Raw genomic sequence first — 20,642 nt, 5'->3', positions numbered from 1 at the left:
CTATTCACAGCTGTGGTAGTTCTTCTGGCTGGTGGGGGTAGGTTTCAGGTACAGCTGCTGTTCCTCAGACAGAGGGTGTGGTGCTCAGGAGGCTGCTGTTGTTTGGATCTGCTGCATTGATTTAAAGGCACAAAATACAACACAACAAGGCACCACGTACCAGGCACCACTCTGTGTTGTTGCTGGGATTGAAAATCCCTCTATAGGCCAGACCCTGTTAACTCCCAGGGACTGATCAGATTATTTTAATCCTTGATCTCGTTCAGGGTGGAATCTGGGTGTGGTTGTGCTCCTTGCCTGGGGGCTAGGTAGGGGAGTCCCACCCTCTGGAAAGGATGGCGGCCCTGATCCTGGGCCCAGGGCTGTCTCAGGACTCAATCCGCTGCCACCTCTCCCGGCCCCCCCTCTCTCCTCAGTCTCTCCCCAGATTGCACTCGTCTGCACCTTCTCCCTCTCTTCAGCACAGGTGAGTGTCTGTATCCGGAATGTCTTACGAACAGGATTCAGTGAAAATAAACAAGTAAACGCCAGCCGCGGAAACAGGGAAGGCTGACTTTCTACAAGCTCTTCTATTACTGGCACTGCATGCTCTGGTCAGCTCTTCAGATTGCTCCCCTGTAGGCTCAGTCCTCCGTGATCACAGAACCCAGCTCTCAAATCCCCCGGCGGCGCCAGGAATCCTGCGTATCTCCTTTCCCCAGTCAGGGGCTGTGCCTGTCCCAAGGGACGTTGCTATCTGCCACGCGGTCTCCCTCTAACCCTCTGGGCTCAGAGGTCTGGCAAATCTTCCTGCCCAGATCCCTGGTTTTTTACCTTTCCAGGGGAGCTCTGCCCTTCCCGGCTGCAAACCGTCTCACCAGCTGAGTAGTTTCGCCAATTTGGCGTGGGTGATATTAGTTTCAGCTGCTCACTCCATTTGCTCCAGGAGACGACCTGGGACCCGTCTGCCTATGTCGCCGCCATCTTGTTGAATCTCTCGGAAAGGACAATTCTTAACTGAAAGGGCCGATGACCCAGTCTAGCCCACACTAAGCCCTCCAGTCTGACAACAAGGACATAACAGAGCGATTCTGTCACAGCTCAGGGGAGCACCCCCAGGAGCACAGCTCGGATTCTGGAGACGCCCCAGGAGGGGTCCTGCCTCCCCTGAGTGCCTGGCCCCGTGCACAGTGGGCATGAGCTGTACGGGATGACAGCCTGTGTTTCTGTGTCTGTGAGGTCTGGGGCTGGGCTCAAACAATTTTGTTAACAAAGGAAATTTCACGCAGAACTCCGGTACAGGCCAAACAGGGCGGCTCTGGGAAAGCGAAGGGTTGGAGGGGTGTGGAGCCCACCATCACTACACATGGAGCTTTCTAGAACACATGGAAACACCCTGCCTAGACCAGGACAGTGGCACCTGGTGAGGGCGGGAGCCAGCACAGGGCAGAGTGTGTGCGCCACGTGTGCACAATGTAGCCTGTGCCTGCTCCAGGGCCCGCTTCCCCTCGGTGGTCCGAGGGGCAGGTGCTGGGGTCTCAGGAGGAAAGAACGTGCTGGCTTTCCATGGCTGTTTGCTGTCCTTCAGCTCCTTCTCTTTTTTGTTTCAAATTGACATCTGCCGCGAAGGGAAAAGAATCGGACCTCCCCTGTGACAAGTGTGGGGCAGCTGCCCTCCTGTCTGCGGTGTGTGCCCGCCTGAGCGTGCCTAGGGCAGCCCTCCCTGCCTCCCTAGGATCACAGGGGGAGCACCTGCTGCAGGGAGGGCGGCACCTCCCGGTCAGGGCAGGTGGTCCCTTCCAGGCCTGCAGACCTCCCCTCCTGGTCCACGCCTCCAGCACACGCAGTCCCACGGCGCAGCCCCTCCCCCCCCCACCCCCGCCCCCAGTATCATCAGACTGGTCCTACTGCACAGTCACAGCTGGGGACAGGGACTGTGTGCTCGTCGTCCCTGCACACAGCTGGTGTTGAGCTGAACTGCACTGATAACCAGGGACACACTAGGAGCGGATCTGCTTCCTGCCCCACCAAGCAGTCTGCTCTGGACTCACTGGGGCACAGGGCTCCCAGGTCCCCAGCCCTGGCATGCTCTCCAAATAGCAGGCACCAGAAAAAGCCTCTTAGCAGCGGGGTTTGGGGGTGAGTCAACAAGTACTTGGTTTCGGTGAAGAGCACAGAAGCAGAATGAGCCCCCTCTTTCAGAAGGAAAAACTTGAACAAAAAACCCACCTTCCTCTTGGAAAAGGATGTGTCATTGAAAGGCAACTGTGATACAGATCAGCGGCTCCCAAAGCCTCCGTCCATTCCAGCCCTGCTCTGCCCACCCCTTTGCCTCTTTCTCTTGATGAGAGAAGCTCGAGGAATCAGAACACTTAGGAAGACAATCCCTTTCCTCAGCGGATTCAGCATAAATCTGGCCCCTCGGTGACACTTCCAAGAACAGTGGCCAACTCCTCCTGTCGTGTTACCCTCCACCCAGTGTGAAGAGGGTGGGCTCCACAGTGTCACACTGCCCCCCACAGAGCCTGTCTCTGCCCATAAGTTGCAGGAGCCCATGCCAGCACCATGGAGCTTTCTAGGCAATGGGAGGGTGGGAGATAGTGCTCCTCCTGCACTTATTGTTGATACTTCAGAAGCCGAAGCCAATGTAAACGCTCTCAGTTTTTGCTTTAATTAAAAAGTTAGCTCCCCACCCTCCTAGGATTTTGTTCTTTGGAAATTATAAAGACCCGAAGCGACTGTTAATGGTCGAGAAGGCTGGTCTCATTCCCTGATTCCCTTCTGCCTCCATGAGATGGCAAGAGTTTCCACCAGTTTCTAAGATGAAATTTACCACTGGGAGCTGCTCTGGGCAACTCCAATCCAGGTGAGGAAAGTGAGACCTTCCTGCAATCAGTGCTCTCTGCCTGGGCCACTAGGCCTTCCTTCAGGAAAGGGCAGTCCAAGCCTCCAGAAGAGTGACTCCCCATCACGGAGGGATGGAAGCAGGAGCTGCATGCTTAGGCCCCTCGGGGAGACAGGGAAGGGGTGTTGAGGAACTGCGGGTCCCTATTCCCGCTTCAGCATAACACCTCCACTTTCACCTCCTTTGTGTGTGGGACTTGCACACAGGCCTTAGCTTGAAGGAAAAGCACTGCTGATGGAAACAGGTCTGAGAACACAGGCTGAAGGGCACCACGCACTGCCCACTCCCCGTGCTGCCTGTGGTGGGGAACTGGATCTCCAGGGACCGTTCACAGGGGCTGTCATCTGAATTCTAGCCCGTGGAGAACATAATGCTGGTGAGTCAGCGGACCTGGAACATCCTTGGGAAACCTGGGCCTTTTGCCAGACGGCCACCTCTGACTCTGGCCCAGCCCTGAGTCGTGGTCGTGTCCAGCTCCTGGAGGAGGGAGGGATGGGTGGACCCTGCCCTTAGGGAGTACGTGCCCTGCATGTCCTATATCTCCCCATTTCTCCTGCTGGGACAGCCTCACACTCAGGACTCTCTCTGACTTAACTTTAAATCACTCTTCCGCCTGCGCAATGACTGGGACTCCAAAGGACAGAAGTGTCCTGGCCTAAGGGCCATGCAGCAAAGGCAGCTGATACTTAGTATCCTGGGAGCACCTCCACCTCCAGGGCCAGCTGCACCCAAAGCAGGGCCCTGAGAGCAATCCCCTCCCAGGGGCCTGGGCTCTCCGGCGGGGGGCTGGGGGGGGTGTTGGAGGAAGGTAAAGGAAAGAACCACCACCTGAGGGAGGAGGCGGGTTCCCTAGAGAATGAGCCTGCACCAGCAGCTCCTCACCAGCAACGTCAGGAATCCATGGGCCACCAGTCACTGCTCTTCCCTGAGAAGGACTAGGATGCCCTGTGCCTCAGGCCTGCCAGCTGCTCTCTGACAGCAGCCCTGGGTCCCCTCCAAAGGGACACCAGGGTCTCCATTTTGCGGACAGTTCTAGGTCCCCCTGAGCGTGAGCACTGGGCTGCCAGGAATCGCCGTGGGCAGTGCTGGGCGTGCAGTATGGGGGGCCCTGGGGCAGGCTCCGCAGGCATCTGAACAGGCCTGGGCTCTGGCTCAGGGGGGATCCAGGCTGAGGCAGCCAGAGGGTTCGCCTGGAGGGCCGGGCCTAGAGCCACACAGCCTGCTGGCAGGCCCAGGGGAGGGGGTGCTCCCGGCTCCTGCTGGAGCCCAGGCAGGGCTTCCGCTCTGCAGAGCCTGGGAGACTGGGCCGACTGCTGAGTGGCCACAAGGAACACAGAGCGAGCCCGTCCCAGCTGCACAGGGCACAGCACCCTGACACCCAACAGTCACTGGCTGCCATTTCGGTGTCTGGCCAGGAGCACAGAGGGACTGCCTCCTGCCCTGTGCTCACTCACCTCACCTTCTCCCAGGGGTGCTCCTGATTTGTAAACCAGGGGCCAGGTCCTGAAGCTGAGCCAGGCAGCGTTGAGAGCCGGGGCCCTGTCTGTCTTTGCTGGGCTTGTCAAATTACAGTTATGCTTGTCATAGCTCCCAGGGTCCAGTGGGAGGTAAGATGATGAAAAATCATAACCCCTTCTCTTCTTGTCAGTTTCTAACACCTCCGGGGCGGTCATTTCCAGCTCTTCTGCTGTCCTCAGATGCTGTCATCTCTAGGTCATAAGCAGAATGTCTTTTTAAGTTTTAAGCTGTATTTCTCCCATCTGTTGCACATTTTAAATTTCCCAGTGCTCATCCCCAGATGCTCCTTTTCATAGCATCCTGCCCTGGTTGCACCGTGCAAAGTGGTTTACTCTGCTGTCATGATGAGCATTTTAAAGCTTTTGTCTCTGCCCAATGCCTGCTGACCCTGTTGCTCTCACATTGGTTTGTCTCTGGTGTTGCAGACGCTCCTCAGGTGTCCGGGAACCCTGACCTCTCATGGGCTCCCCCTGGAACATATGACCCGACTACCCTGCTGGGAGAGTCTCCCGCTAATCAGATGCCTTGAAGAGGACCATAATTTCCCATGTAAGGTGCGAGCACGCAAGGCTACTGGCATCTGGGAGGCATCCAACCTGTCAATCCTCCCTGAATCCCCTTGTTTTTCAGTCTAGGACACCTGCCCTCCTCGCCATGGACTGGCCTCCAGGGCAGGGACCCTGTCAAGTCTCCTCCCGGAGAATAAACCTCCAATGTTGCCTGAAGTTAGCCCAAACTCTGGTTCACCTCCGTTCAGGAGCCACTTGTTGCTACCAATTTCTGAGCAGTGGTGTGGGTCCCAGGGCTCAGGCCCAGCCGTCCAGATGGCTGAGTTACCCTCCCAAAGTCGCACAGCTGTAGGCGGAGCTGAGTTCTGAACCTGTGTCTGTGGGATGCCAAACCTGTCCACAGCGTCACCCACCTGCTGATCACCTCTCAGTCTGGGAGGCGCCTCCTGCCCCTGTGAGCCGGGGTCTTTGGGAAGGACCTCAGGCCGAGATGCTCATCCCTCTTGGTTCTGGAGCGACCCGTGACTCACCGTGGGTGCGGCCTGGGTGCCGGGAGGTGGAGGTGGAGCTGGAAGGAGCTGTAGTGATGGCTGAGGATGAACAGGGCCCGGAGCCCAGCTCTGATGGCCGGGGCTTGGTGGCTGGGTCAGCGGAGGCATCTCCTCGAGTGCGGTCAAGGCTGCCTCTGTGTGGGGCCACTCCCTTTGGTATTGGGTCCCCAGGGCCTGGGGCAGAGAAGGACAGTGAGAAATGAGGCTGCAAAATCCCATGCCAAGTTGGGGTGATCACCTGAGGCCTAAAAGCAGAGGCAGCAGGGCCAGGGAGCCCAGGGACAAAAATGGGGCTGTGTGCCTCACGGTCTGTGGTCTAAGGGGGGGCCCTGGCGGCAGCCTGAGTTGGAGGCCCCAGGATGCCGGCCCTGGCTCTAACCATGGCTCACAGTGTGAATCCCCAGCAGCCGGGAGGAAATAAAGGGTGAGCTCAGGAAGCTCAAAACAATGTTGGTAAAAGTCCAACACATTCACTACTGGCCCCCTGCCGTGTCCCTCAATCCCTGATCACTAGTGAGTAGACCTGGCCTGTGGCTGCTCAGGACCACTCCCGACCTGGGGCCAGGCCCTCAAGGTCCGGGATGTGCACCCTGCAAACGGGCTTCCCTTCTGATTTGAGAAAGAAGTTCACTGCCACCCTAATAGTCATCTGTTTAAGAAGTTTTCATCTCTATGGTGACTGACTGCAAGAATGAGTTTTACCTTGTATGTTTTGCAATCTCTGAGTTTTCTACTGTGAACATATACTCTTGTCCAAGTTAAATAAAACCCCAATGAAAACAGCAACATTGGGAGCAAAAACAAACCTAAAAGACCTTGGACTACCTCGTAGTAGGAAAGGGGATGGCTCTCCAAATACAAATGAAAAACGAATGTGGTTGGAGTTCCTCAGAGCATCAGGACAAGGCTGTTTTGCACAGTGTCCTGCTCCAGGCAGCCAGAGGGCTATGGTCCCGGAGCCACGCCCACTGTGGGGATTCTGGGCTCTCCACTCTCCGAGGACCTGCTGCCCTTGCCCTTCAGCCACCCAGTGTCTGGACTCACGGGGAAGTTTTAAGCACCCAAGCCTTGCAATTGAAACCAAGGGGAGATTTGGATTCTGAAAGATAACCTTGATGAGAAGCAAGATTCAAGTCTGGTGGGATGAATCTGACAGGCGTCCACTGCGTGAAGTCAGAGTGAGCAGTAGCCGGGAGGCGGATGCGCCAGACAGCAGCCAGGGCAGAGAGCGCGCGTTTCCAACAGCATGCTGGGCAGGCAGGCAGGGGACCAGCACACGGCAGCCCAGGAATCAGAGGGATGCATGTGACAAAGTCAGTGCCACATCAACTGACAGGAGCAGTGTGAGAATCACCCGTTTACTTTTACGGTGACCTTGTGTTTATATGATAGTGGTTTTCCATTTACGGTACGGATAACAATCTTTTAAAATAAAGTGGAAACTGCAAGTCGATTCAAGGGGAAGTATGTAAGTATCACTCAGGTGAAATAGACTTTGCAAAATCATGGAGATGGTATGAGGATGGCTGAAGACAGAAAACAATGCAGTAGCTAAAGGCTTCTGTGGACCAGCGCTCCCAGCTGACGGTGACTTTGAGCTGATGTCCTGTTTGTCCACTGCTGCCCTCACAGTAGCATCCAAGACGTCAGAGGACCTCAGCACAGTCCTAAAACGTCGCTTTGGGCTGAACCCCGGCTGAGCAACATCGATCCGATTATTTGAGATGCTGAGTGGAGCAGTAAATTCTTCAAAACACAGAACACATCTAAAAATGGACTGCTCTGCAAAAGCCAAGATTCTGTGCTCTGACTCAGAAGGTGGAGACAAGGGCAGCAGATTTAAAGTTAGCGGCCCAAAAATGAGTCTGAAAAATCTCACTTGACAGGAGGTGCGCAGTTTCGGAAGCATAGCGACCGCTGATGAGTTCTGCGCTGCACAGGGGCATGGTCTACAAGCCTGCAGGTGCGAGAGAGGGGGCGGCACTGGGCCCGGGGCCTCACTTAGCACAGACACCCTGGCCATGGATACCCCAAACCTCCCCTAACACTGCGCTGCGCTGGAGTCAGGTCCAGAGTCTGAGACAACTGGTCTCCTTTAAAGTCAGAATCCAGGTTGGCTACTTTAAGCTTGGCTTGGAATTTGGGTCAGGAGGAGGGGTCCACTATGGGTCATCTGGCCTTTAGCTACTGTTTTTCTGTTTGTTTTTTGAATTTCAGACATGAAGGCAGGTACATTGTGAAGACACTGATGGATTTGAAATCCCCACTGTCTGAGAAATGGAGGGGCTAGTGAGAAGCAGGTTTGATGTCAGAGGAGGTCCAGAACCTCAGGCGTTTACAGAAAGCCGGCCGGGCTGATGAAGACTTGGCCTTGTCCTCACTTCCACTTCTGCAAAAGCGACTCTTTATGTGCCGAGTTGCTAAATTGTGATCCCCCGATAACCCAAGAGAGGAAGGAAAAACAAAACAAAACAGCAAATAAATGAAATGAATAACAAATGACTGCGTTAGCTAAATGTTCTTGGGAAATCAGAGTCCTGTCCTGCCCAGGAGAGTTGGAAACAATACCCACAGCACAATCAGAATCAGGACTCGATGAACCATTACGCTCTGACCCCACTTAATTAATTTAGTGGCATCCTTGTGCCCAGACTTTACCTAGCACGTGAGGAGGATTCTATATTGCTCTAGGAGCCAATGCCTTAGACTATTTTTCAATTTCAACGTGTTAAATTATTAAATAAGAATGTTTATTGGTTTAGGACCCAGTTTTTCTTAGTCCTCCACCCTAGTGACAAGATCCCTGGCAACTTGGCTCTCACACAACTAATTCCTGTTCCTTTTCGAACACCTTGGGACACTTCCTGGTGTGCTTCTGGCTGCTGCAATGGGACAGGCCACCTGAACTGCTCACTAATAGTCCTTGTGCATCTCAAACAGCCTCTTATGGAAGGATGAGTTTGAAATTCATCTTTTTCAGACCAAAATACTGTCAACGTCAAGAATTATTCCCATTTAGATCCCTATGCATCTTCTACTGCAAACCTACACTTCATGACCTTTAAATTATGGAGTCTCATCAGAGCAGACAATTGGCCTAACTTCCTGAACATGTCATGTACATGAGCGTAACTGACTTATCTGATTTCTGACTTAGGATTCAAGTTCATAGCAGGTCCACCGTTATTTCTCTCTCCACAGCACCACCTGGTGGCCACAGCTCACACCACAGGAGAAGGAACCCACTACCAGTGATGGTGAACCTTTTGGGCTCTGCCTGTCAGCATTTTGAAAAACCCTAACTTAACTCTGGTGCCGTGTCACATATAGAAATTTTTTTGATATTTGCAACCATAGTAAAACAAAGACTTATATTTTTGATATTTATTTTATATATTTAAATGCCATTTAACACAGAAAAATCAACCAAAAAAATGAGTTCGCGTGTCATGGTTTCGCCATCACTGCACTATGCAATGCTGGTGCCCCAGGCTTGGTCAGCACCTTCAGGGACCAAAGCAGCCTCAACTGCAGGCAGTGCTCACAGTGTTTAAGAGTTCAGGCTCTGTAATCTGTCAGGCACAGGTTCAGATGCCAGCACCACCCCTTATTCTCTGGGCAAGTGCTTAACCTTGTCAAGCCTCACTTTCCCAGCCCTGGAAAGGGGATAGGAATCGTACCTGCCTCACATGGCAGTTGGAACTAAAGGAGAGATGTAAAGTGTGAAACTAGCTAAAGGGTGCTGAGCCCAGAAAGAGCCCCCATTACATGGCTGCCGTTACTAATATCTACCACTGACCTGCTCATTCATGGATCCAAACAGTTGTTTCTTTATCTTTTTTTTAAAAAAAAATTTATTTTATTGCTTAAAGCCATGGTCGGCAAACCGAGGCTCTCGAGCCACATGCAGCTCCCTGCCCTTCCCCTCCAGCCCCCGAGTGTGCCTCCTCCACAAAACACCACGTGCGGGCATGCACATACAGTGCAATTGAGACTTTGTGGCCCATGCACAGAAGTCGGTTATTTTGTGAAAGAGCCGGTATTTTGTGGAAGAGCCACACCCAAGGGGCCAAAGAGCAACATGTGGCTCGTGAGCTGCGGCCCGCAGATCCGCAGTTTGCCGACCACTGGCTTAAAGTATTACAAAGAGTACTACATGTTTCCTTTTTTCCCCATTGACCTTCCCCTGGCCTACCCTACCCCCCAGTTTCTTGAGTCCATTGTTTATGCTTATATGCATGCATACAAGTCCTTCCGTTGATCCCTTACCTCCCCCACCAACCCTCCCCAGCCTTCCTGCTGTAGTTTGACAGTCTGTTCCATGCTGCTCTGCCTCTGTATCTATTTTTGTTCACCAGTTTATAATGCTCTTTATTATCCATAAATGAGTGAGATCATGTGGTATTTTTCTTTCATTGACTGGCTTATTTCACTTAGCATAATGCTCTCCAGGTCCATCCACACTGTTGCAAATGGTAAGAACTCCTCTTTTTTTTTTTTTACAGCAGCATAGTATTCCATTGTGCAGATGTACCACAGTTTTCTAATCCATTCATCTGCTGATGGGAATTTAGGCTGTTTCTAAATCTTAGCTATGGTAAATTGTGCTGCTATGAACACAGGGGTACATGTATCCTTTCTGGTTGGTGGTTTTGGTTTCTTGGGATATATTCCTAGAAGTGGGATCACTGGGTCAAATGGGAGTTCCCTTTTTAACGTTTTGAGGAAACTCCATACTGTTATCCACAGTGGCTGCACCAGTCTGCATTCCCACCAGCAGTGCACGAGTGTTCCTTTTTCTCCACATCCTCGCCAGCATTTGTCCTTTGTTGAACTGTTGATGATAGCCATTCTGACAGGTGTGAGATGATACCTCATTGTCGTTTGAATTTGCATCTCTCTGATGATTAGTGACTTGGAGCATGTTTTCATATGTCTCTTGGTTTCTGAATGTCCCCTTCTGAAAAGTGTCTATTCAGGTACTTTGTCCACTTTTTATTGGATTGTTTATCTTCCTTTTGTTAAGCTGTATGAGTTCCCTGTAGATGTTGGAGATTAAACCATTATCGGTGATAACATTGGCAAATACTTTCTCCCATGCAGTGGGCTTTCATGTTGTTCTATTGATAGTTTTGTGTGTGTGTGTGTGTGTGTGTTTGCTATGCAGAAGCTTTTTATTTTGATGTAGTCCCATTTGTTTATTTTCTCTTTAGTTTCTATTGCCCTAGGTGCTGTATCGGTAAAGATATTGCTACCACAAATGTCTGCTATTTTGCTGCCTATTGCTTCTTCTAAGATTTTTATGGTTTCCTATCTTAAAGTCCTTTATCCATTTTGAGTTTACTTTTGTGTATGGTGGAAGTTGGTGGTCTATTTTCATTTTTTTGCAAGTATCTGTCCAGTTTTCCTAACACCATTTATTGAAGGGATTCTCTTGTCTCCATTGTATGCTCTTGCCTCCTTTGTCAAACATTAATTGAGCATGCTGGCTTGTGTTGATTTCTGGGTTCTCTGTTCTGTTCCACTGGTCTTTATGTTTGTTCTGGTGCCAGTACCAGGCAGTTTTGAGAACAGTGGATTTGTAGTATAGCTTGCTATCTGGTATTGTGATCCCTCCTACATTGTTCTCTCTCAAGATCGCTGCAGCTATTTGGGGTCTTTTTTTATTCCAGATGAATTTTTGGAGAGTTTGTTCTAGATCTCTTAAGTGTGCCATTGGTATTTTAATGGTGATTGCATTGAATTTATAGATTGCTTTGGGTAGTAGGGGCATTTTAATGATGTTGATTCTACCAATCCATGAACATGGTATATTCTTCCATTTGTTCATATCTTCCTCTATCTCTTTTTTTCAATGTTGTGTTGTTTTCTGAGTACAGGTCTTTTATGTCCTCAGTTAAGTTTATTCCTAAGTATCTTAATTTTTTTTTTTTTTTTGGTGAAATGGTAAATGGGATTGTTTTTTTTTTTTTTCGCTTCTCTTTCTGTGAGTTCATTATTAGTGTATAAAAAGGCCATAGATTTCTGGGTGTTAACTTTATATCCTGCTACTTTATCAACTTCACTTATTAGGTCCAGTAGTTTTTTAATGGAGTCTTTGGGGTTTTTTATATATAGTAACATGTCATCTGCTAATAAGGACAGTTTTACTTCTTCTTTTCCAATTGGATGCCTTTTATTTCCTTTTCTTGTCTGATCACTATGGCTAGCACTTCCAGTACTATTTCAAACAGGAGTGGTGAGAGTGGGCATCCCTGTCCTCTTCCCATTTGTAGGGGAAATGAGTTTAGTTTTTGCCCATTGAGTTTGATGTTGGCTGCAGGTTTGTCATTTAAGGCTTTTATTATGTTGAGGTATGGTCCCTTTATTCCCACTTTGCTGAGAGCTTTTATCAAGAAAGGGTGTTGGATTTTGGCAAATGCTTTTTCTGCATTGATTGATATGATTATGTGATTTTTGTCTCTCAGTTTGTTTATGTGATGTATCACATTTATTTATTTGTGGATATTGTACCATCCTTGCATCCTCGGAATAAATCCAACTTCGTCATGGTGTATGATCTTTATAATGTAATGCTCAATTCGATTTGCTAGAATTTTGTTGAGGATTTTTGCATCTATGTTCATCAAGGATATTGGCCTGTAGTTCTCTTTTTTGTGGTGTCTTTATCAGGTTTTGGAATTAGGGTAATGCTTGCTTCATAGGAAGAGCTTGGAAGTGTGCCTTCCTCTTGAATTTTTTGAAATAGTCTGTGGAAGACAGGTTGAAGTTCTTTGAATGCTTGGTAGAACACCCCTGTAAAGCCATCTTGACCAGGGCTTTTGTTTGCTGGAAGATTTTTGCTCACTGCTTCAATTTATTCAGGAGTCATTGGCCTATTCAGGTTTTTTGATTCTTCTTGATTGAGTTTTGGGAGCTTGTATTTTTCAAAGAATATGTCTATTTCGTCTAGGTAGTCCACTTTGTTGGAATAGAGTTGTTCAAAGTACTTTTTCATAATCATTTGTATTTCTGTGGGATTGGTTGTTACCTCATTTCTTTCATTTCTAATTTTATTTGGGCTCTCTCTCTTATCTTCTTGGTGAGCCCGGCTAGAGGTTCATCAATCTTGTTTATCCTTTCAAAGAACTAGCTTTTGGTTTTGTTGAACTTTATTATTGTTTTTTTGGTCTCTATGTCACTTATCTCCATGCTGATCTTTATTATTAGCTTCTTTCTGCTTACACTGGGATTTTCTTGTTGCTCTCCATCTAATTCTTTGAGTTGTAGGGTTAGATAATTTATTACCATTTTTTCTTGTTTTTTTGAGATAGGCCTGCAAAGCTATGAACGTCCCCCTCAAGACTGCTTTCACTGTGTCCTATAGATTTTGGATGTTGTGTTTTCATTGTCATTTGTTGCCATGATGCTTTTTACTTCTTCTTTGATCTCTTTGGTAACCCAATCATTACTAAAAAGCATTCTATTTAGCCTCCAGGTTTTGATTTTTTAATGTTTTTTTTGAGTTGATTTCTACTTTTTTGCCATTGTGATCTGAGAAGATGCTTGATATGAATTCTATCTTCTTGAATTTGAAAAAAAACTTTACCTGTGCCCCAATATGTGGTCTACCTTTGAAAATGACCCATGTGCACTTGAGAAGAATGTATATTCTGTGGCTTTGGGGTATAATGTTCTGAAGATGTCAATTCCATCTGATCTAGTGAGTCATTTAGGATTGCTGATTCTTTGCTGACTTTTTGTTTAGGGGATTTGTCCAGTGGTGTTAGTGGGGTACTAAAGTCCCCTACTATGACTGTATTCCTGTCAATCTCTCCCTTGATATCCTCCAGAAGTTTTGTTATGTATTTGGGTGCTCCTCTATTGAGAGCCTCTATGATTACGAGAGTTATATCTTCTTGTTGAATTGCTCCCTTTAGTATTATGAAGTGGCCTTCCTTATCTCTTGTTATGGCCTTCACTTTGAGATCTAATTTGTCTGATATAAGTATTGCTACCCCAGCTTTTTTTTTTTTTTCATTTCCATTCGTCTGAAAAAACCTTTTCCAACCTTTCACCATCAGTCTGTGTGAGTTCTTTGTTCTAAGATGAGTTTCCTGTAGACAGGAGATATATGGGTCATGTTTTCTTATCCACTCAGCTACTCTATGTCTTTTGATTGGGGCATTTGATCCATTTACATTTAAAGGTACTTGTTTGTCACCATTTTTATTCTTTATGCCTGTGTTCCTTCTTCCCTTCCTATTTCTTCTTTTTATAGCACACCCTTTAGCATTTCTTGCATTGTTGGTTTGGGGGTAATAAACACCCTTAGTCCTTTTTTTGTCTGTAAAGATCCTGATTTCACCCTCAATTTTAATTGATAGCCTTGCTGGATACAGTATTCTTGGATTCAGACCCTTTCTTTGCATGACTTTGTATATTTCATTCCATTCCCTTCTGGCCGATGTGTTTCTGTTGGGAAATTAGTCAATAGTCTGATGGCAGATCCTTTGTAGGTAACTTTCTGTCTCTCTCTGGCAGCCTTTAAGATTCTTACTTTGTAGTTGGTGTTTGCCAATTTAATTATAATGTGTCTTGTTATCAATCTTTTGGGGTTCATCTTGTTTGGGACTGTGTGAGCTTTTTCTTACTGATATCAGGGAAGTTTTCTGTCATTATTTCTTCAAACAGATTTTCTATTCCTTGTTCAGTTTCCTCTTCTCCTGGCACCCCTATTACGCGAATGTTGTTTCTTTTTGTGTTGTCCCAAAGTTCCCTTAGGCTCTCATCCTGTTTTTTAAGTTTCTTGTATAGATGCTGCTCTGCTTGGGTATTTTTCCTATCTTGTCTTCTAGCACACTGATGTGGTCCTCCGCTTCTTCTAGTGTACTGTTGATGCTTTCTATTGAGTTCTTTATTGCAGCGATGTCATTTTTTCATTTCTTCTTGCTTCTTCTTCATTTCTTCTTGGTTCCTACACATATTGTTGAATGTGTCTTCCATCCTTTTAAGTGACCTTATGACCACTTCTCTGAATTCTTTCTCTGTCATACTGCTTGCCTTCATTTCATTTCCTTCCTTTTCTGGTTAGTCCGCCTTTCTTTTGTATGCGGGCTGTTTCTTTGTCTCCCCATGATCTCTCCTCTCAGTGCTTCTGGTTATGTAGCTCTCTGTCTCCTGCACTGACTTTCTTCAGGCAATGCCAGCTGTGTTTACTTTGCCAGTTCCAGGTGAGTGCTCTTTGATTCAGCTGTTCCTTCTGCTCTGTGACAAGGCACAGGGCTTGTCCGTGAGTTCGCACATTTGTCTCCCTCAGAGAAAACCTGCCAGGTGCCCGTGGTCGGGGAGGTTGGAGTTCTGGCATTCCTAGATTCGCAGCTGAGATAACTGGTCCCTGGAAGTCTTGGTTTTAAAGTCCCAGGAAGCATCCGAGATCTCCCCAGTTGAAGGTAAGACTGGGGTTCTGATCACAGTCCGTCTCTAATCACAGCCATCTCCCCTACAAGATGGCTTGGTCTCTACAGCAGAGCTGGCCACTCCAGAAGAGATTTCAGCTGCTGTAGAGTCTGCCCAATCATGGGCGGCCAGTCCGCCAGTCCCAACAGTCCCTTGGAGTATAGCTGTCCCTCACTCACAAATACTGATACTCCATGCACTCTCCTTTCGTTCTCTCACTCTCACACTATCTAGAAGCCTGCAGTCCTGTCAACAGCCATCTTACTTCTCCTATTTTTTTGTTTTGTTAATCCTCACCTGAGGATATTTTTTTCAGAGAGTGGAAGGGAGGCACAGAGTCGGAGAGAAAAACATCTTTGTGAGAGAGACACATTGATTGGGTGCCACCCACACACCTTGACCGGGCCAGGCATTGAGCTTGAAACCCAGGTACTTGCCCTTGAACAGAATCGAACCCTGGACTCTGTGATATGAGAGATGATGCTCTAACCACTGAGAAAAACCAGCCTGGGCAGTCAAGCATCTTTTCTCTGAAAGGGTTGCTAAGTCAATTCGGCTGATTATCATTAATTAACTCAACTTAGACAATAACACAAGGGGAGGTGTGAGTGTGAAAAAAATTATGTATCCTGTATGAAAACCAGAGGCAACAGATACCTCTAAATAAATGTTAATAAGTTTGTTATCATTTCCCTGCATGTGAGGATTTTACCTAATTCACCTCCTGTAAAGACTTGGAATGCAAGCATTAGTCCCCAAACACTAGTATGGATGCATGTACACATTGTGTTTTTTGAGTTTCAAGGGACACACCAGGTCCCGAAGTGGTGAATGTCACCCAGAAAGGCGTGTGCACAGGTCACACTCAAGAGGCGGCTTGTCAGGGGCCCTGGTGCTGTCACAGCTGCCCCTGAAAGGGCATGAGTCTCAGGCCTGGGTTGGTCTTCAGGAAGTCCTGGTGTCCTTCATAAAATTTAAATGCTCAGGGTGCACGTTTGGCAGGTTTATAGGTAAGTCATGTAGAACATGATATTTAAAAGTAAATTGAAAACTAAGCCATGTTTAAGGCAAGTAAGATGCACTTTCCCCCTCTCCCAAACCTTAACATCTCTGAAATCAGGATGCAGCTTCGAGCCTGTCTCACAGTCACTGTCGACCAGGTGGCAACTGTGACAAAATCGTCACTGCCACAACCCATTTATCTTCTTCTTATGTGAGCACCCTTGTCTGACAGCCTCTTAGATTCGATGAAATACATACAGCACATGCAAGTAGGAATCCACTTCAAAAGCTCTGGAAATTCCACATGACAACCCTGAATGATGAGGTGCAGTGCACACCGTGGTGGCAGGACTCAAGGACAGATCAAGTCAGAGAAGAAAACTGGACCCGCTTGTCACAGTGACAGGAAGATCAGAGCCACAGGAGGCCTCGCTGAAGACCTTGCAGCTGTCCATCACGTGTTAAATGCACCGGGGATCTCCCTACAGAAGTGGCCTGGAGGAAACATCCGCTGTGGAGCTATCTCTGCAGGAACTGTGTGGAGATCAGTTCTGGATATTCGAGTCCCTACCACAGTGTCCATGATTTGTGAGGCTCCTCATGCTGAAGGACCTGAATTGTTCTGGGAGAACATGCAGCCACACTGACAGGGGTTTATATTTCCTACTTGGGTGTTCACATACCAAAGGAGACAGATGTGGTGTGTGTAGCATGCCCCCTTCAGGCTCCTACACACACACACACACACACACACACACACATGCACGCATGTACACACCTAGCACGCAGTCTCCTTGGTTCTCCCATCCCTGAGGGAGACCTGAGATCCTCCCCCCTTCACTTCCCGCCTGCAGCCAGGTAAGCCCTTCCTACCTTTTCCCCTGGGCCCCCTGCAGGTGTCTTGCTCTTCTGTCACCTTTGAGCAGCATGGGGTGGCCTCGAGGGGTTCCAGCTGCGATTGAAGAGGCTGAGAAGTACTGGGCGAGGCCTGGTCTGAGGACCCCAGCGGCCAGGGAGGCCTCTGTGGGGTTGACTTTGGTCGTTCTCTGGATCCCCCTTTCTTTAGTTTGATGAGTTTGACTAAGACTTTGGCTCCAATCCAGTGCTTTTTCCTGTAAGAAGTAGGTTTTTAGGACACAACCAAGCCTCACTGCCCCTCTAGCAGGTGTCTGGGTGCCCTACTCGAGCTGGGATTTCCATCACCAGCCTGAGAAGGTGGCGCTTAATCTGGTTCAGAATGAGGGTGCTCGTTTCCATCACCATGCTCATCCCCCCTGGGCTCAGGAGGTGGCACACAATGTGCAGTTAATCTGCACAGACCCAGGGGTGGTGGAGGCCTTCAAATGGCAGGAACCCACACTAGCCCCTCGGGAAAACAGAACTTCACACCCAGCTCTCAGCTCTTGATTACTGTGCCAAGGGCAGGAAGTGGTGCCGTGCTGACCTAATCATGCTGGTTGGCAAAATTCCACCAAAACGCCATTTTCAGAAAGAGTCAGGGACCTCCTCATTTTCTGCTAGGTGTAATAATACATGAAATTGGCTGGCATTCTCTGCCCATTCTCGTCATTGAGGAATCTGGGTGAGGGGAAGAGGGTAGGAGAGTGGGCCGTTTGAATTAAAAACAGTGAGCCCTGGGTGGTGTTGCCTGGTGGTTGAGCGTCGGCCTGAGCACTGATGGGTGGTGGGTTTGATCCCCCAACAAGGGCACATACCTGGGTTGCAGGTTTGATCCCCGGCCCCGGTCAAGGTGTATGAAGATGGACACCAATTGATGTGTCTCTCTCACATAGATGTCTCTCTCTCTCTCCTTCTCTCTCTCTATCTCTCTCTCTCTCTCTCTCTCTCCCTCCCTCCCTCCTACCCTGTCTCCCTCTCTCATTTCCCCTTTCCCTTCCTCCCACCCCTACTCTCTCTAAATCTCAATGGGAAATATATCCTCGGGTGAGGATAGGAAAAATAACTAAATAAATGAAAATAGTGAATGTAAAAGGTAATTCACTGCAGCTAACAGGAAATGAAGCATTCTAATGTAACAAGGACCACAGCTGGGTTCTGGTCCTGGCTCTGCCATGAAACAGCACTGTGCTTACACAAGCCACTCAATTTCCTCATCGGTGCCTCAATTTCCCTGTCGACAGAAGGGTCAGGCGGAGGTTCTGAAATTTTGTGATTTCTACAGAGAGGCCATGCGGGACTCATGGTGATTTGACCTCAAGCCTGGGCTGGGACAGGACAATGGGAAGGCCCTGCTTCTGGGCTCAGGCCCGGGCCCAGGGGGAAGCCCTGCTGGATGGAGGCTGGCAGTCTTGGGGGTCAAATCGGCCCACCACCGGGCTGCTGCTCTCCGGGGAAGGGAATGTGTTTGTGAACCTGCCCTGGGGGGGTCCAGTGAACCCAGAGGAATGGAGGGCAGAACAAAAGGTTCCTGTGCTTGAAGACAGGGGTGCTGGTCCAGGTATCCGCCCCAAGCTTCCTTCCCAAAACAGAAGCATGATTTTCTAGGTCCGGCAATCTTGAGACAAAAGCTGATATGCCTGCTTTAGTGGCTCTAAAAGCACAGACTCTGCCCTTAAACAGGCTCCTGGCCAGCAGCATTCACCATCCCTCATAGGATAACCCTGAGAACTGAGGGCGGGACTGAAAGAAACTCTAAATTCTTTCCATGCTGGGATGGACCTGCACACAGGGACCTGCCATACAGCGGAAGGTACGGGCCCAACAAACTGGCCGCTGCTCTAGGTGCTACAGCTTCCCCCACTCGTGAAAAAGCAAGCTTTCTGTCCTGGGTGTAAGCTACTGACGCTTAAATCAACTCACTTCTTTGGCGCTGGATCATGGAACTTGTGCTGAGCCATGCTTTTTTCTTCCAGTTTTTCATTTTGTCTCTGTAAGGCATTGAATTTGTCTCTAACAGAGGAGAGAGAAAAACAGTCTGTTTTTTAAAATAAAACACATAAATTGACGCATCACCCTGCCTGGGACCTGGCCCAGAAGGAGCCAGTGTGTTTCTGGGACTCAGACATCACGGTGCTCATGACCACCATGACCCCTGAGTTGGGAATACGGGGATGGAAGCATGTGACGTGGGTCCAGGAGCCTAACACGTCGAGGAGACAGCTGAACACCTAGGGTCAGGCTGGACATCACCTCAGGAGAGAGACCCCGAACCATCTGACACTCAAGCTAGGAAACCCCGAGGGTTCCTGCCATGTCAGCTCAGGACGTTGGGCACTCGGGTCAGACCCAGGGCTAGGCTAGCTCCTGCGGGTGCAGCCCAACGATACCTTTAGTGTGGAGAGGCGTCTGCCCTCGGTGACTTAGACGCACATCAGATTAAAAAGGTCAGTTTAGCAAAGTCAGACCTCCGACCTGGGCCCACTCCAATGTTGGGCTTCTGCTAACACTTCTAGTGAAGCAAACTCAAAGCCTTTTGGGAGCCAGACAGAGAAGATCAGGAGCAAAGCGGCCTGGGAGGACCTGAGGGTGGAGTGGGGGCTATGGCGAGGCTGAGCGCTTGGTGCCACCTGGGACCTAACGCGGGGCCTGCAAACGAAGCACCGCTCTCCATGTGGTGGAGCTTCTGACTGCTTTTCCCGAAGGATCCAGAAGCCCCAGCTCTGAAGCACAATCTCTTAATTCCTAAACGTGGGAAGTCAGTTCACATTTTTAAAAACACAGAAAGGACCAGAGAGACACCTCTTAAACCTTGGGCTGCCAGAGGGCACCCCTGCTCCTGGGAGAGGGAGCCTGGCCTTCCTGAAGCAGAGGGCATGGCATGCTTTCCTGTTGTCTGTCTAGGACAGTGATGGCGAACCTATGACACGCGTGTCAGAGGTGACACGCGAACTCATTTTTTGGTTGATTTTTCTTTGTTAAATGGCATTCAAATATATGAAATAAATATCAAGAATATAAGTCTTTGTTTTACTATGGTTGTAAATATCAAAAAATTTCTACATGTGGGAGAACCAAGATGGCGGCATAGGTTAATGCCGGAGTTTGCTGCTTTGAACAACTACTTCAAAAGTGAAACTAAAAGACGGAACCGACATCACCCAGAACCACAGGAACGCTGGCTGAGTGGAAGTCCTACAACTAGGAGGAAAGAGAAACGCATACGGACACTCAGAGGAGGCGCAGTGCTGAAGTCAAATTCTGAGGTGCGGAGTGCGTGGAGCCCGCTGGTGGTGGAGGGCGCGGTTGTTGTTTTCAATTGGGAGGGAGTCGCAGACTCTGAGCTCCAGATACAGGCGAGTCTTTAGGGACCCAGACTCAAACGGGAGAAGCGGGACTGTCTGGCTTCAGTCAGAGCGAGTGCAGCTTTCTCTCCCAGCTTTGCAGCAGGTGCTGGGACTCAGAGAGGCAGAGCCCCTGGGGACAGGACTGAGAGCCCCCATAATTGCTCTCTCCGGCCCACCCTGTTGATCCTGTGCGACCCGCCCTGCCCAAGCCCTGCACAGAGGCATTTGCCGGATAGCCTCAGGCAAAGGCTAGATTAGCACCTCCCTAGAGGACAGAAGTTCTCTCACTGCTGACACAGCTGATTCTCATAGCCACTTGGCCTGGAGGTCAAACTCTCCCTGGTATTAGCTACAACAATCAAGGTTTAACTATAAGACTTCGAACAAAGACCACTAGGGGGTGCACCAAGGAAGCATAACAAAATGCGGAGACAAAGAAACAGGACAAAATTGTCAATGGAAGATATAGAGTTCAGAACCACACTTTTAAGGTCTC

General features: G+C 49.0%; 1 protein-coding gene across 1 annotated transcript in view; it reads right to left on the bottom strand.

Moving 5' to 3' along the window:
* Positions 1-3,092: 3,092 nt before the first annotated feature.
* LOC132225749 (protein Daple-like) overlaps positions 3,093-20,642 on the bottom strand; it is a gene marked incomplete at both ends in the record, with an annotated part of 31,589 nt that continues 14,039 nt past the window's right edge. Inside the window, 5 exons of the mRNA XM_059680729.1 lie at positions 3,093-3,235; positions 3,405-3,409; positions 5,442-5,636; positions 16,776-17,014; positions 18,723-18,812. Coding sequence (XP_059536712.1) covers positions 3,093-3,235; positions 3,405-3,409; positions 5,442-5,636; positions 16,776-17,014; positions 18,723-18,812 — 672 coding nt within the window. The remainder of the gene's footprint in view (positions 3,236-3,404; positions 3,410-5,441; positions 5,637-16,775; positions 17,015-18,722; positions 18,813-20,642) is intronic.

This window comes from Myotis daubentonii, unplaced genomic scaffold (assembly GCF_963259705.1).
Source record: "Myotis daubentonii unplaced genomic scaffold, mMyoDau2.1 SCAFFOLD_136, whole genome shotgun sequence".
NCBI classification, from domain to species: domain Eukaryota; kingdom Metazoa; phylum Chordata; class Mammalia; order Chiroptera; family Vespertilionidae; genus Myotis; species Myotis daubentonii.
This window is presented reverse-complemented; position numbering and strand designations above follow the sequence as displayed.